Source organism: Zootoca vivipara, chromosome 7 (genome assembly GCF_965207765.1).
Source record: "Zootoca vivipara chromosome 7, rZooViv2.hap1.1, whole genome shotgun sequence".
In the NCBI taxonomy this organism is placed as follows: Eukaryota; Metazoa; Chordata; class Lepidosauria; order Squamata; family Lacertidae; genus Zootoca; species Zootoca vivipara.
The window spans coordinates 68,108,348-68,125,057 of record NC_142590.1 but is presented as its reverse complement, the minus strand read 5'-3'; the positions used below and the strand labels follow the sequence as shown (position 1 = coordinate 68,125,057).

At 43.8% G+C, this 16,710-nt stretch overlaps 1 protein-coding gene across 2 annotated transcripts in view; it reads right to left on the bottom strand.

Moving 5' to 3' along the window:
- Positions 1-1,205: 1,205 nt before the first annotated feature.
- RALY (RALY heterogeneous nuclear ribonucleoprotein) overlaps positions 1,206-16,710 on the bottom strand; it is a 202,501-nt gene continuing 186,996 nt past the window's right edge. For both annotated transcript variants that reach the window (XM_035123488.3, XM_088673483.1), the window contains 6 exons: positions 13,059-13,106; positions 10,065-10,225; positions 9,126-9,239; positions 7,551-7,696; positions 4,138-4,186; positions 1,206-3,000 (listed from right to left, as the gene is read on the bottom strand). In XM_035123488.3, the coding sequence (XP_034979379.3) occupies positions 4,142-4,186; positions 7,551-7,696; positions 9,126-9,239; positions 10,065-10,225; positions 13,059-13,106 (514 nt within the window). In that variant the 3' untranslated portion in view covers positions 1,206-3,000; positions 4,138-4,141. The remainder of the gene's footprint in view (positions 3,001-4,137; positions 4,187-7,550; positions 7,697-9,125; positions 9,240-10,064; positions 10,226-13,058; positions 13,107-16,710) is intronic.

The window sequence follows — 16,710 nt, the reverse complement described above, 5'->3', positions numbered from 1 at the left end:
TTACGCTAATAAGCTCTGGAACAGGATTATAGCCCCCTAAGTGAATTCTCGTGTGGTTCAGAACTAGCTCCTACCCTGTTTCTCTGAAAATAAGATGTAGCCATAAAATAAGCCGTAGCAGGATTTTTAAGCATTCAAGGAATATAAGCCATACCCCGAAAATAAGACATAGTGATAGGCGCAGCAGCAATGCTGGCCGCGGCAGGAGAAGGAGGAAAAAAAAATAAGACATCCCCTGAAAATAAGCCATAGTGTTTTTTTTTATAGGAAAAATAAATATAAGACGGTGTCTTATTTTCGGAGAAACACGGTGTTTGACTGGGGCAGACTTTAGACTTAACATGTGTGGATTGATTTCCCCCTATGTGGCATGAGCACAGCAGGGGTGTGTGCAGATGGCAGGTTCCTGCGCTACAGATACTTGCTTATGTTTGATGTTTGATATTTGATGCCTCTTTCAACAGGCACATAGATCCATGCTATTTACTAGGACAATATTTCAGCACATTCAGTTTGCTTAAGAACCCACCGTTAATACTGCCATTTATTCATGAAAGGAGCTTGGGGGAAAATCTTTAGGGGACACCACCCCCCTCCCCGCAAAATCCCCCACCCAATGAGGACTGAGTATGCTTAGTGGCTAGGGAATGGCAATTGATAGTTAGATGGGATGGACTGGAGTATCCTGGAAAAGGGCCTGATTGGGTGGAATGCTGAGCAGGATAACCACACTGCAACGTTTGGTTGCGGATCCTACTTGTGGTTCTGAATGGGTATACAGGCAACTTTCAACTTTGGCAGAGGATGCATTCCAGGGATAGCGTGTAAAACTAGAACTGTGTATATAGTCAAAACACATTAGGTTCAATGGCAAATTGGAGTGCCAAACTCATTTTTCCCAGACTCCTGCCCCCTTCCCCCCTTTATTATTATTATTATTTTGGCCAAGCACTTAAAGCTGAATGCGCACAAATTAAATGTGTGTAAGTGGCAAATTACCTGTATATGAAAAAAGAGCAGTGGGAAGAACAAAAGAATCAGTGGGAAAGTGAATTAAGCAATATGAACCAAAACAAATACTTGATGTGATGTAGACATACTTTGAAATCGGTTTCTATTTCTAGTTGGAAGACTAAGACTTTCACAGGTAGCAGTAAAACAGAGCCTATTTAAGGAGGTTAAGAAAAGTAGCAGCAAGACTACATGATGAATCAAGTTCTTCCTTTTATTATACAGGATTTTATATACAAAGCCCCCCCCCCCTTCCTTCCATCTTGTGGTTGGATCATAGCAAAACAAAAGCCTAGAAAGCAGTTCTAAAATAGCTAAGTACAACAAAGTGGCCAAACTTTGTGGGAGGCGCAGAAGAGAAAATGCAATAGAAAAACAAAGCGGAGAAAAACAAAACAAGTGCCTCTTTTTGCTCTCCAGGATGTATTTTCAACAAAGAAGCTGGTGTATGCTGTTGTGCTTTGAGAGCCATGACCCTCTGTTAACAAGCCCTAAGGAAGAGATGCAGTCAGATGGGATGTTTTCCAGCAGAAATCTTTTGAAAAAAAGTTGAGAACCCAAGGTCTTATGGAAGTGGCTTATACAACAATACTGTTCTCTCCCTTTCTGAGCTGGTTGGTTGGAGTCTCTAGGACAGAGTCATGCTGTTAAGCCAACACCACACCCTCTCCTGCTGAAGTTGGTGATGAGGAGTAGACTGCTTTAGAGAGGATTGGATCACAGAAGGGAACATTGCAAAATAATAATAATGATAATATGCAATTTGCCGGATATTTCAACATAATCAGCTGCACAACATACATTGCATACCTTTTGTCATTACGGGTGTGAGTGGGCTGAAAGCACCTGCATTTCAGAGAAGGGGTGAAAGGAAGCAGATTAGAATCATAGAATTGGAAGGGACCATGAGGGTCATATAGTCCAACCCCCTGCAATGCAGGAATCTTTTGCCCAACATGGGGCTCATGCTCTACTGACTGAGCTACCCCAGGAAACCTTCAGACCTCTATCCTTAAACAAAAATGAAATTGTTTTTCCTCTCTTAGATCGGAAATGCAATTGGTTTCAGGTGTTAAATGAGTCTTGTTTTTTTTGGATGGATTGGCATCTGACCACTTCACCTTCCCTTTTGGACCTGATTGGGTTGACCTTATTTTTATAAAGAGCAAATAAATGGCTTATGGAACTTTGATGAAGCACATGGGTTGTAAAGCAAAGACTCCAGTCATCCCTTATTCTGAAATGCTTGTCTCTTATTGTATCCTATATGGTAACTTCACTCCATACTCACACCTGCCTACAGTAGAGACCTACCACCTGCCTTAACCATTGCTGACGCTTAGGAAACTGGATGAACAAAAGGTGGTTTGTTGCTCCTGTACAGAATGGTCTGTAAATAGCCACGTTCTCTGTTCTTCTTTCCAGAGGGCACACCACGTATGACAATGGGTATGTCTGAAATGCCATAGTCTGCAGGGTGGAGTGGGATCAAAGCTACCTAGGAGGAGGTAAATGGACTAGGAGGAGGCACCCCTGACTCCCGGTCATGACCTGGATTTCAAATGCAAAACTGTAAATTGTACATAGTGAAATAGTTTTCTTTCTCTTCACTTTACACATCCTGTCCCCATCGTGTCTCAGGAGCAAGGCTCTTTATATAGTATCTCTCTCGCTTTCCTGGTGTAAGAAATCAGTTCCAATTTCGGGCTGTTGGAGATCATGGAACGACGGGTGCTTGTGCTGGCAGCAGGGCTCTAAGTCTGTAGTACAAGGGTGGGTTTGATGGGCACTGATGAGGATCCACTGGGATGGCTAGTTTGCTGTGTACTACAAAACGGCTTTGAGAGATTGGCCCATGTTTCTCCTTTTGAATGCCAGGCAGAGAGATGATGGCAGTCCTGCATGTTATGCTTATCTGGCTCAACATGCCAAGGCAGGATTGAACCTCTTGCTGTCCTCCCTCTCTTCATCGCTGTTGCGCTGATTATGCTAGGGGGTGGGGAGGAACAGGGAAAAGAGTAAACAGATAGACTGAATAACTTCTCCGTGATTCATGCTCAATTGTAGGAAGCATTTATTGGCAGAAAGGGTCATAGCTCAGGAGCAGGGCATATGTTCTGCATGCAGAAGGACCCATGTTAAATCCATGCCATTTCCAGGTAGGTCTGGGAAAGATTCTTGTTTGAACCCCTGGAAAGTCACTATCAGAAATAAGGTGGGGGCCGTTAAATTTCAAGGGTGGAAATCACCCATCAGGGTGAATGGGGCAGTGCTCCACCAACCTCAGTCTGCTTCTAGCCCCTCATGCCTGCCATCCTCCTTACAACCACTCCACACTCCACATCCTCCTTACAACCACTCCACACTGGTGGTCAGCTTCCCCCTCAATGTCTGCTGAACTCAACAGGAAGGAGGATGGAGACAAAACTAAAACTAGTTGGCTCTGTTTGCCATTGACTCTGGCTCCACCTACTGTTGGCCTCCGTGTCGTCTTCCCCCAGTCTCAATGAACAGCCCAGCATTGCACTAAAAGACTTCCACTCATGCACCAGGGCTTCCCCTTCCTCTCCTCCACCTTACAGCCCTATGCACCTTACAGTCCTCCAGATCTGCTCTGGAGCAGGCATCCCCAAACTTTGGCCCTCCAGATGTTTTGGACTACAATTCCCATCATCCCTGACCACTGGTCCTGTTAGCTAGGGATCATGGGAGTTGTAGGCCAAAACATCTGGAGGGCCACAGTTTGGGGATGCCTGCTCTGGAGGATTGGAGAAGAAAAAATGGCCAAAATCAGCTGTGGGTCTGTGGGTGTATTCTGGCACCAGGGATGGGGAACCTGTTGTCTTCCAGATGTTGTTCCAACCCCCACCATCTCTTGGCCTTGATGGGTGGAGATCATAAGAGTTGAGGCCCCAGCAACATCTGGAGGGCCCTAGTTTCCTCATCCCTGGCCTATGTCACAAACCTCTTTGTACGGTCTTTGACTAAAATCAAAGAGCAGCAAATTTGCAAAAAGGGGCAACACTGTTGAAATTAAGCTCGCCGAATCGACTATATACAAATGTGCACGGTTCATAAAATCTTTTTTTGAGAAAAACAAAGTATTATATATGCTCGTCAATATACCTAGTTACTGTAGGCTGGAGTCGTCCACATCTGTGTAATGGCTATTCTCCTGAAAGAGAAGAAAAAGGGGGAGGAGATTATTTGGTTCTTTTTTTTTTTGAGATGTTGCTAGGATAAGGGTTACATGTATTGGAAATAAATAACGCTAACAGTCATATCTTATACATGGCTACGCAGAGCCCTTACTGAATTCAGGTGGGCTCATTCCCAGGTAAGTGTGTATAGGACTACAGCCCAAGTGTCCATGGGGTTGGGTTGTTGCCAATTTCTTTTGGGTGCATAGGCCCATTTGTAAAGCAGAGAAATGGTTGTGGGCACCACATACACACTGCAACCAAGCACACACCACAATCTATTATATTGACTGCAACTGAATTTTCTTTCTAGCCTAATTTCAAAGGGGGGTCCACCCTGTAGGTAACCCAAGAAGGCATCTCTGGCCACGTGGGTGTCACTGGTTGCCAAATTGTCAACCTTTGTGAAAATTAGCAAATATCTAGTTCTGTAAGCATCCATTACTACTAAAAGTGATGTTGGAGCATTAGTTCAGCATTAGTAACATCAAATTGCAGCTCAGAAGTATCTGAATTAATAATCTGAGCAGAATGCCCTGAGAAGAGCTTCTTGTGGGGGGAAATATGATACATGAGATGGGAGTTATAAAATACTTCGCGCACAGGGAAATGTTCTAGAAATCATTGCTAAGTGATGATACCAGTACTTTAAAACAGCTTGGGAATTTGTTGAGCAAGCAGGGCTGGGTCCAAATAAGTTTCCATGAATTTTTATAGCTTGTTCCTCTTGAACACTATTAAATCATGCATTAAATGTGAATCCCCCAATCATTACACTTCTTTGGAATTATTGGTTCAAATACTTGGGCCATGGTTTGGCAGCTGATTATTCACAGTGACATTTCATGCTGTAGCAATGCTTAATTCGGTTAATGGCAACACCACCATCAGCAGCCCGTACTGTATCTGCAAAGATGCATGTTCTGGAATTATGGCCCCTCTAAACTTTGTATTGCATGTGTTATTTCAATGTATACAACTTTCAAGATTGCTCGCTGACAAGTGTATAAACCAAATTGCAGAAAGGCAATAATTTGCTGAACTGGGTTTAACATTTAATGTGATTTGATTATAGAGAGCAGTTCTCATTCTCTCTCTGTGTGTGTGTGTGCGTGCACGTTCAAGTTGGATATTTTATTGGAAATGAGATCAAAGATTGCTCACGATAATAATGATGAGTCAGATGTTCAGCTGCGGGCCCTGCATGTTCAATTTATGTGCACACAGTGAAACCATGGCAGGGTCTGCTGAACACATATTCTTTTGCAAATCTGATGTGCTCGTGGCATTTCCACAAACAGGAGATATGATGGAACACATGCAGGGCAGAGCCTGCTAGTTCCATGCCATGCACACATTCATTCCATGCGCCCAAATATCCATGCAGGGCTAAAGAGTTGGGTGGGATCAGCTGCGGCATGTCACCAAGGGGAGTCCTTATTTGTCTGTCTAAGTTAAATGGCCAGTGCTGTAAAAGTTTCTTGGTGCTAAGGTTTTAAACTGGTTTTCAAAATATTTAAGTGGTATGGTTTTGGCTACAATTGGGATGACGACGACGACTTGTTAATCTATGGATCACCTTTCACATGCAACTCAATATGATTTACAAACATGCCGTAAAATCTGCTCCAAATAATTTTTAAAACGGTATAAACACACACACACAAACCAACTTTGGCTGAAAATAAGTTTAAGAACAACACAAAATGAAAACCTAACTAGTCATCTAACTGGAAAAAGATGCCAAACTATAATGTCTTCAATCGTTTCTGGAAAGGACGGAGATCAGGAAGCGGCTCCACAGGGATGCTGTTCCACAAAACAAGGACGGCCAAGCCAAGCTGAAAGCACTGGTCCTCGTAGTTCCTGTGGAGCAGGTTTCTGCTATTTTTGCTTGGTACTGCAGATTTCAGAGCATTATCTGTAGGTCTAGTAAAAACAGAGCATGATAGATACTTGGGGTGCTGGTTCCAGTTTGTGGGGTGGACAGGCAAGGACTAAGAACATCCAGGGATTGGCAGTGAGCCCTACACATGAAATGGGCCTTGGCAGATGCCTGGCATTACTACCTCCTGGTGCCAGCCCTGGATACTTGTCCTGATCCAGCTGAAAGCTAGATGTACGCAGGAGGAGCCGTTTGCTTATTCGTATCCCTTGCTGGATAAAGAATCCTGCTGCGAGTGCCTGATTCTCAGTTCCAGTCTAGGATTCAAGGCTAGAGTAGCCATGCAGCCCATTTTTTTTGGAGAGGACCGTCTTCTGTTTGAAGGGCTGCCTTCTCTCAGTTTAAAAATCAAGAGCCATCAGAAAAGACAGTGGGTGGGCTCGCCAACAGCACCTGGACAGCATAATGAGCTGGCACAGAGGTCACATGGGAACTGTCTTCCCTACAATGGTGAGATGCATTGTATTTCTGTTTAAATTATAGTAATTAGGCTAAATTTGCATTTCTACATAGAGATAAGCATATGCAATTCTATGCAAGTCTCTACTTTTGTCCTTTTCTTTGGCTATGCGCAATTGGCCTCCCCATCCAAGGTTCTGTATTGGCAGCTAAGATGCTGCATTTTAGCCATCTTGAGAATTGTAATGTATTATAAATATTAATCCAGTGCTTTGTTACCCCTGGAGGGTGGCATATAAGGCTATTAACAGTTGCCCTGTGACTTTCCATAGCAGATTTCTCCTTTAATTCACGTACTGCTTGGGAATTTTTTTATAGTTTATAAATTGCAAAGGCCTTTGGCTATGTACAATAAAGTTGACTGGCAACCAGCATGAAATATCTTAAAAAGAAAAAAGTGGTATGCCGGGTATTTCAGGAGTGGAAATGGTGTGCATATGTGTGGAATTCCAGCCTCCTCCTCCCATCGCTATATAGCTGGTTTCACATTTATTTATTTTAAAAAGGGCTATCTATGCATGTGCTGCGTTGGATCTGACCCAAGGCAATTTGAGTTGGGAATTTACAACAGCTTATTATGATATGTTTTCCAGCTACATATTCAGACAGTCACACATCAGAGAATAAACTGTCTTGGATCAAAGCTCTTTGCATTAGGCAGAGATTGACAGTCGAGAAAGCCTGGATTTGTTGATGTGAATGCGGAAGGACAGGTCCCATTCCTGAGCATCAACATGCCAGGTGCTTCCTGGAAAGGCCGCCTTCCAGGATGGGATGAAAAGCGGACAACCCTGCTGTAACCAATCACAGCATGAAAGATCGCCATTTATTTGAGGGGAGGGGGAGAGAATATTGCTTTTGCCAGCAATCTGAACACTGTCAAAATTGTATAAGGCTTATCTATCCACAGGGGTGGGAGAGCAATGGTTTCCTACCAAATCATCTTCACAGTCATCTCTCAGGAGACCTTCTTCTTCTCCCTCCTCGCCGTTGAGTGGCTCCTCTGTGTTCGTTTCTGCCTCAGACGCTGTGTCTTCTTGGGAAAGCTCACTTTTGTTCCCATCTGCTTTCTTTCTGACCTCTGCAGGACGAGATGTAGTAAGGGACAAACCCAAGAGATTGACACTCCATTTGGACCACTCGCTGAATCAGAATCATTTCATTGTTGCTCACACTAACCAGTGGTCTGGGATCTCTTAACTTTGTGACCGATCCTGCCTTTGATGTCAGGTGTGAACCAGAGGAGGGTGTGGGAGGAGCTTCGATCACCTACTGAGAGCTGGGCAGGGGTGGTGATTCCAGGCTCAGAGAGATGAAACCTCTTCCCCCCTCCCCAGGCCATTTACAGTGGGAGGATTGGGAGAATCCGTGGACATGGGTTACATACAAGGGGACGGAGTGAGCAACAACTCCATGAGTTAAAACCTGAACATCTTATGAAAGTGTTATAAAATCTACCTTTTTAGGGCTATGGCTGCAATCCTACCTCCCCCATGGAATTCTATAGGACTTACTTTTAAGTAGACATAGTTAGGATTGCAGTGCAAATCAGGAAGCACCATCGGATTAAAACAAGTGGGCCCTGCTACAACTTTTTGCAGTGTTGGTTGCTCTTGTTCACTGGTCAGTCTGCTAACTTCCTTCCCCCCACCTTTGATTCCCCCCTCCCCAACATTCAGGAGTTTGTGGCCATTGAACACGCTCAGTCCTCATGGGGGCTGGTGGAGTGTCCTTTGCTGTGGGTTTCCACCCCTATAGTTTTTATGTACTCCGGCAAACTCTCTTCCTAAGCCTACTGTTATCTTTCTCTTGTGTTTGTTTGTTTGTGTGTGTGTGTGCGTGCGTGTTAGGGATGTCACAGAATTCCAATGTATGCAGAAATGGGAACAGAAAATTGCTGATGTTTGCTTATTTTGTCCCATGTCTGGAGCGGAAATCAATCCAGCGAATCACCACCCACTACCGTTGTTGCTTTCAGTCTGCAAATGATACATAACTAATTCCACGCCAACTAATTTGCAGTGCATTGACATTAAAGTGGTGGAATAATGTAATGACAATGCAACTTATGTACGGTAACTTGTATAAATTACATGATTTTGCCGCAGTCGACAGTAAGGCAAATAACATTGTTTTCAGTGGAGGACAAACTGCAGCAGAGCAGAAACTGCACTGCATGTGATTAATATGGGACAGAACATCCTTAGTGTGTGTGGTTTCCAAAAGTTGTTCTGTTTAACTCTTGCCATTGCAACCTTTGTGGTAAAACGCTAAAAAATATCCTCATCTTTGAGATGCTTCAGAAACAATAGCTTGTACTTAAAAACAATAGTATGTTGGAATAGTGAAGTGGCCTCAGCTGCTGAATTACAGCAGCAAATGCATAAATGAATGCAGGTCCCCAAGTGAAGGAGTGCTGGCTAGGTAGCTGGCACATAGTGAATCTCTGCACCTGAACTCCTGCAATGTTTCGGCCTCAATGACGAGAGATTTGGAATCAGCCCACTGACCTGCCGATGCTTTCTGTTGCTCTGCAATCTGCTCCAATCTGCCCAGGAGGGCATCAATGTTGGATTTGATCTGCGTCAACTCCGTCTTAATTGTCTGCAGTTCATTGCATTTCACTTGGAGGAAGGAGAGAGAGAGAGAGAGAAGCTGGAAGCAAGGCTTACTATTCTTTCTTATTTTGCAAAAGTGATTTTCTTGAGCAGAGACTTAGTTCTTTTCCTTATATACCTTTCAGTAGCAGGTCCTACTAGGGAGCCATCACAATATAAGGTTGTTGGATTCAATATAGGACAGGTCTCCTTTGCCTTTCATAGCTGTGAAGAAGACAGGAGAATTTTGGCAGGTACAGTTTCTCCCATCCTAGTGCTCCATAAACGGGACAAGCAGTCAATGCCCCAATCCTCAGACACAGCTTATTAGAGGCACGGAAGCTCTGGACTATAATGACTTTGGCAAGAGAATGATATTGCTTGGAAAGTAACCATGGATTGAAACTCTTTTAAAAAAAAGTTTAACCCCCCTGCCGAACCTGATAATTTTAACATCCAAACCTTGCACATTTAGCAATGGATTCTCATTTCATTTAAAGATGCTTTACACAATCACTTTGGTGGTGGACAGATCAAGAGATCACCTCCTTTTTTGCAGTTCTGCCTTTGTAGAACTCAGCATGCAGAACTATAATTAGTTGGCTCTGCATGTCATTGACTTTGGTTCAACTTGCTGCTATTCTCCCTCCTTTCTGCCCTGTCATTCCCAATGGGGCACCAACCACCATCATGTTTTTATAAATATATGCATACATAAAATACATTTAACAGGGTTGCCTTGCAAAACTATTGTTAGCATATGTCGTACAATATAATGCAAAGGCAGCCTTTGAAGGCAAGCTCCGTTCTTTGAAATATGAATGATCTCTGTGTAATAACATAGAAGCTTACATTTTAATTTGGCAGAGCTGTTTGCAATGGCAGCGGATCGGGCAAAGAGTTTGACTGGGAGTGTTGCTTTTACGCGCCGTACCAAAGGGATGGTCACTCGTGGACGCTTCACAGGAACCACCCTGGGAATGGGAGACACCCGTCCCCGATACTCAAAGAGTCTGCAAGACAAAAATAGCTTATGGTATAAGAAGCCCCCTCCCTTTCCCCCATAAAGTTCTATATGATTGTAAGACCTTAAGATAAATTTAAACATACAATTTAAACTTATAGGGCAGTATTCAACTATGACATCCCATCAGCGCATGGATTTCTTGTTGTGCAATGAAACTTTCCCCATCTCCTCCCGCTACACACATCCTCCCCAAATCTGCTCCAGAGGTTTGGAGGAAACCCCAGAACAGATTTAAGGGGCATTTAGCGGGAAGAGAGGGAGAGAGAACATTTCACTGCGCAAGCAGAAACCCTTGCACTGACAGAACGTTCATTTAGCACTATGTTGGATTCCAGCCATAATGCTTATTGCTTCCAAATGAATCCTTTAAGGATACACATTGCAAACACTCGGAACCATGCAATGGAACTTCCACATCAGCTTTTTCAAATGTACGGAATCCTTGCACAAAAATCAATATACAAAAGACCTATACAAAATAGTTAAAAACCTCACACAATATTTTCAGAAATTTAATACATCATTAACTCTTACAATTCTTGCATTATAAACCTAATATTAGTTCTAATCTAAATACTTGTCTACTAATGTACTGTATAATAAGGGAAATGGCTTGTCTTTTATTAGGCTTTCTGCAGTGAGCTACTTTGGTTCAAATTTGTTCATTTTGACCCTCTTCTGTAGTACCTATGTAATTTTACTCAAGGATGCTATTTCCCACATTTTAATATCTCATTCCCTTAATTGTGCTGTTTCTTTCCTTTTCCAGTATTTAGCCTAGAGGGCATGGGCTGCCACTATCACATGAAAAAGTAGCTTTAAAAAAACCTTTCAGTGCAACTCCTTTTATATAGGTCAAAAGATGACTTATAGGACACATTTTGTGATCTTTTAGAACATAGGAAGCCATGCCACTTCATTTGCCTAGATAGGCTCAGTATTGTCTGCATTGATTGGCAGTGGCTCCTCAGGACTTCAGGCTTTTCCTCACCCTACCTGGAGATGCCAGGGATGGAACCTGAGACCTTCTTCATGCAAGGCAGAGATGCTCTACTACAGAGCTACTCTCCTTTCCCAAGGACTGTATTTCCTGGCAAGGTATCCATGCAACTGAACCGACCAAAAGGTATTCTCTAATCCTGCCACATTTCCAACAACAACTAGCCATACAATTCTTTTATACATTTTGGATAGCATAAGGCAGGAATGGTCAGATGTCAGGGTTGCAGGGTCTACTTTCCAGATGTCAGGGTTGTAGGGTCTACTTTTGTTTTCTTTCCTGAAGCCCCAAAAGTCACCAGCTGGGGACACGTGTAAAATGGTGGAGGCAACACACTCTTAGACTAAAGGATATGCTCAGTACAATAATAGGTTTCCAGTACCAAAATTGAGCTCATAATCATGTCACTCAAAAATCTACTTCTGGTTCCCTTTCCCCCAACCTTTTTTCATCTCAACAGCCTGCTGGGCTGCTGCGAGCCAGAATCCTTGCTGAACATCTGAACATCACTCACAGATCGGCCAGTAGATACCAATTTACCTTCTGCCCACACACCTGGTCTAAGAGCCACCAAGTGTTAAAAGCTTAAACACTTTCTAAGAATGTTGTAGAAACTATTTGCAATTTGTGGAATCTCATGTATATGTGGGAATGATCTGGGATGATCTCATTATGATAAGTGAGATACATCTTTGTTTCCCCCAAAACTATTCTATTTCAAAGCAATTCAATTGTCTCACTCCTGGCCCTTGATGTCTTAGCCAAGGGGGAAAGGAGCAGAACAACAAACACTTTTCAGCAGCACAGAACCAGATGGGGGAAATACATTCAGACCAATAACAAACTTGGATGAACATGAGACAATGTTCCCTTATTGCCTCTAGGGGTAGCTAGCATTCCATCCACACATGCCAGTCTCTATATTGCCTGGGATGAAAAGCAGCAGCTAGGGATGATATTTGATCAAGAAGGTTTTGGAAGACACATTCACTAAACCAATGCCGTTAACTGCACACAGAATATTTTTACTTAACAAATCACTATAGCCTGCAAGACTGTGACTTCTAATGCATTTTTAAAACACCTTAATGTTTCCACTCTTAGAATTAATTTAGGAACTCCTGAGGACTTGAGAACTGACGTACAAGCCCAGTTCTTTTGCTTTTCTACACCATCGTCCCTTCCTCTCCTGTGCTCCTTATCTCATTTTAGTGTCTATCCATAAACGTCTGGCTTATGGTGGGTAGAAAGTTGTGGCCTTTTATACCATGCAGTTTGAGATGCAGACAGAAGCAGGCACAATGGTATTTCCAAGTTGCACATGCAGGCAGACAGGGAGAAGGAACTTTCTGAGCACAAAATACTTTTTTTTGTCTTCAGCAAACCTATGGATACCTAGATGACAAGAGAACTCAGGAACCTATTGGGGAAATGTCGTCCTGGGGAAGCATGTGAATGCCTCCAAGAGAGCAGGGGAAAGAATAATGAAGGCAGGAAAGAGGGAGAGCAGGAAAATGGGCATTATGAGAAAAGCACGTGGGTGTGGAACATGAAACCTGAGTTTTAAAAGCACCAAGGGCTGTTCTGAGTCACATCCCTGATTAGCTGTGCAACCATGGGAGGAATTCATGGTACACCTTTATGCTCCTCCTCCTCCTTGAAGGGTTTTGGGATTTGTCTCTTGTGACTTTTAAAAATCTATCCCCATCAGCTGGATGCAGAGCAATTAACACAGTGCACTTCTTTCAGAGCCCCAGAAGTGCATTATCCCATTCCTGCCAGTTCAAGGCATGTCACTTGCTCCTTTCAATCTGCTTACCTGTCATAGAAGTCATCTCTGTAGTAGTCGTAGTCAAAGTCATAGCCACTGTAGACCAAAGAAAACCAGTTAGTATTAGTCTAACTTTCCCCACCCATTTCTGTTTGATTGTAGCAACAGCCTTTATAACATGGGGTGTGAGACCTGTGGTTCTGCAGATGTTTCTGGACTACAATTCCCATAATTTCTGAACCTTGGACTATGCTGCTTGGGTGGAGATTGGGGTCCAAAAGCATAATAGCTGTACCCCAGAATATATCTGGAGTCCCCCATTTCTGTTTTATGAGGTAGCAGAACTCAACCTTGCAGATTTGGAAGAAAAGAAAAGACTGTATACAGAATCATTTTGGCACAGCAGGACACCCAACTTCCGCAGTTGCACAGAATTAAGCCACAACCAGGCCTTCAACAGGAAATCATGTAAAGCAGTCAGCTTTGAGCTATAGTAGCATGTGGTTATGATGACGTAGAGGCTCAACCAACAGTTATTGTTAGCTGGGCTACTAAAAGATAAATAGGCATCATTTTAGACGGCTATCTGTTCTTAGCTGGAGGGGTCAGGATGCGGGGAGACAGGGGCTGCGTAAGCACCTGTCAAGAGCGGTTGAGGTGGAGTCACTACCATCAAAGTGCCAGCAGCTGCCTTGATAACCTGCCATTTCCCTTTTCTCTTCCCTGAGCGATATTTTATACACTGTAATGAAACTATCATGCAGGAACCCTTGATAGAAGAAAACTTTCAGCATGAATCCATCTGGCGAATAGGAGAAATGGAGAGCTTTGACATTTCCTGCTGAAAAGGAGCATCAGTTTGAAAGGTCGGCTCAAAGTGGAATTTTTAATTTTGCCTTGACATTTTTGACTTCCCAGTGACGTGGAGGCAGCATTTCAGGACAATAAAAACCACTGGAGATTTAGTGCTCAGCCCCTCACACTGCTCCGCAGGAGCAACCCCCCTGCCCTGCCCCTTATGCTGCCTGAGAGTCTGTACATGGTGGTGCATGCTCTAGTTATCTCTCGCTTGGACTACTGCAATGCGCTCTACGTGGGGCTACCTTTGAAGGTGACCCGGAAACTACAACTAATCCAGAATGCGGCAGCTAGACTGGTGACTGGGAGCGGCCGCCGAGACCACATAACACCGGTCCTGAAAGACCTACATTGGCTCCCAGTACGTTTCCGAGCACAATTCAAAGTGTTGGTGTTGACCTTTAAAGCCCTAAACGGCCTCGGTCCAGTATACCTGAAGGAGCGTCTCCACCCCCATCGTTCTGCCCGGACACTGAGGTCCAGCTCCGAGGGCCTTCTGGCGGTTCCCTCACTATGAGAAGCCAAGTTACAGGGAACCAGGCAGAGGGCCTTCTCTGTAGTGGCACCCACCCTGTGGAATGAGCTCCCACTAGAGGTCAAAGAGAACAACAATTACCAGATCTTTAGAAGGCATCTCAAGGCAGCCCTGTTTAGGGAAGCTTTTAATGTTTGATGGATTTCTGTATTTTAGAATTTCTGTTTTGTTGGAAGCTGCCCAGAGTGGCTGGGGGAACCCGGCCAGATGGGTGGGGTATAAATAATAAATTATTATTATTATTATTATTATTATTATTATTATTATTATTATTATTATTATTATTGCAGCTGGCAATGGGACAAATTTTTCAGCCCCAGGGCAGCTTCCTAAGGGCCACATGCCAGTGGCAGGAGAGCCTAAGGGCTAGAGGCAAAAGTAGGCAGACCAACAGCTGCACCTTTAACCTTTGTACTGTAGAATAGATCCTCCAGACAAGCAAAGTGAGAGGCATAATCAGAGTTCAAGGACACATACCAAGAAGGCGAAAAGAAAAACATGGGGGAAGGAGTGAGGGCGAGTTCTGAGGGCCAGGGAGAAAGATATGGAAGGCCACATTTACCCCCAAGCCTGAGGTTCCCCACTCCTGCTGTTGCACTTGGACCAGAAAGGTCTGGGTTCAATTTCTTAAACTGCAGTAATTTCTACTTCCTTTTCTGCTTGCCAATGATTTCTCTGACATCTCTATCCCTCATACATGCCACCTTGAACTCTTGACAATCCCATGGAAGAAACGTAGGTTACATAAAGGCAGCAAATATACTCCGTAGTCCTTTGTCCTGTAAATAAGTAGCAGTAAATAATTTGGTCACCAGATTTTTTTCAATGAATACGGGGACACTTTTCAACTTCAATGGATTTTGTATAGGGACTGATTTGTAAATCTGGGGACTGTTCCCAGGAAACGGGGATGTCTGGTAACCTTAGTATACCTTGATGGTTAGATGTAGGTAGCTTCCTGGTTCTCAACATGTTCCATATGGTGTTTCAACAGGATATGGGCCTTGACTACATTGATTTAATGATGCATTTAGGGCTTGGGTGGATAGCTGATTGCTGAATTCAGCGGTACATTTAATTATTCATTTTAGAATGGCGATGAGAGTCAGCATAGTTAAGCCCATTGGGGCAGGAAACAGACAAAAAGAACGAGGAAAGGGTTCTGGGACCTATTAGGCTTTCAGTATAAGGCTGAAAGCATCCATTTCAACTTCTTTCTTTTTAACGCAATCCTTTCCCTTTGGGTTACTCATAATCTCAGAGAAAGGCTGACACATTTCCAGAGAACAGAGCTATCAAAAGTTATTAAACAGAACGATGAGGAGCACACTTTGGCCTCCATGTTTGACTGATTCAAGCTGGCAAGGTCATTGAAGCTGGATAGAGCAGAACAGCTGCATCATCCCATGCTTGATCTGGGAGTTCTATAGGCAGCTCAGAGGAGACATGCAGGATCACCAGACCATTGGTCCATAAGGCTCAGTACTGTCTACAGTACAGTATACTGATGGGCAACAGCTTAAAAGAGCTCAAGGAATGGCCTTTCCCAGCCTTGTTATCAGTAATCCTGTTAACTGGAGATGTGAGGAACTGAACCTGGGGTGTTCTATGTTTTTAGGTATTAGTAGTAGTCATAAAAGGTAAAGGGACCCCTGACCATTAGGTCCATTCGTGACCGACTCTGGGGTTGCGTGCTCATCTCGCATTATTGGCCGAGGGAGCTGGCGTACAGCTTCCAGGTCATGTGGCCAGCATGACAAAGCCACTTCTGGCGAACCAGAGCAGCACACGGAAACACTGTTTACCTTCCCGCTGTAGTGGTCCCTATTTATCTAGTTGCACTTTGACGTGCTTTTGAACTGCTAGGTTGGCAGGAGCTGGGACTAAGCAACGGGAGCTCACCCCGTCGCAGGGATTCGAACCACTGACCTTCTGATCAGCAAGCCCTAGGCTCTGTGGTTTAGCCCACAGCGCCACCTGTGTCCCCAGTAGTAGTCATAGTAACAACCAAATAGCCCAGTCAGTACAGCATGGGACTCTTAATCTCAGGGTCATGGGTTCAAGCCCCACGTTGGGCAAAAAGATTCCTGCATTGCAGGGGGCTGGACTTGTTGACCCTCGTGGTCCCTTCCAACTCTACAATTCTATCAGTCGCATATCAGATGATCTTAGGGCTGGTGACAATAAATAAAACCACCATACAACATACACTGTAAAAAAAAAAGGCAAAAAATACCACTTCACATAAAATCCAATAATCAGTTTTGGGGGGGGGGGGAATCAATGCAAGCAGCTCAAAAAAAGCTG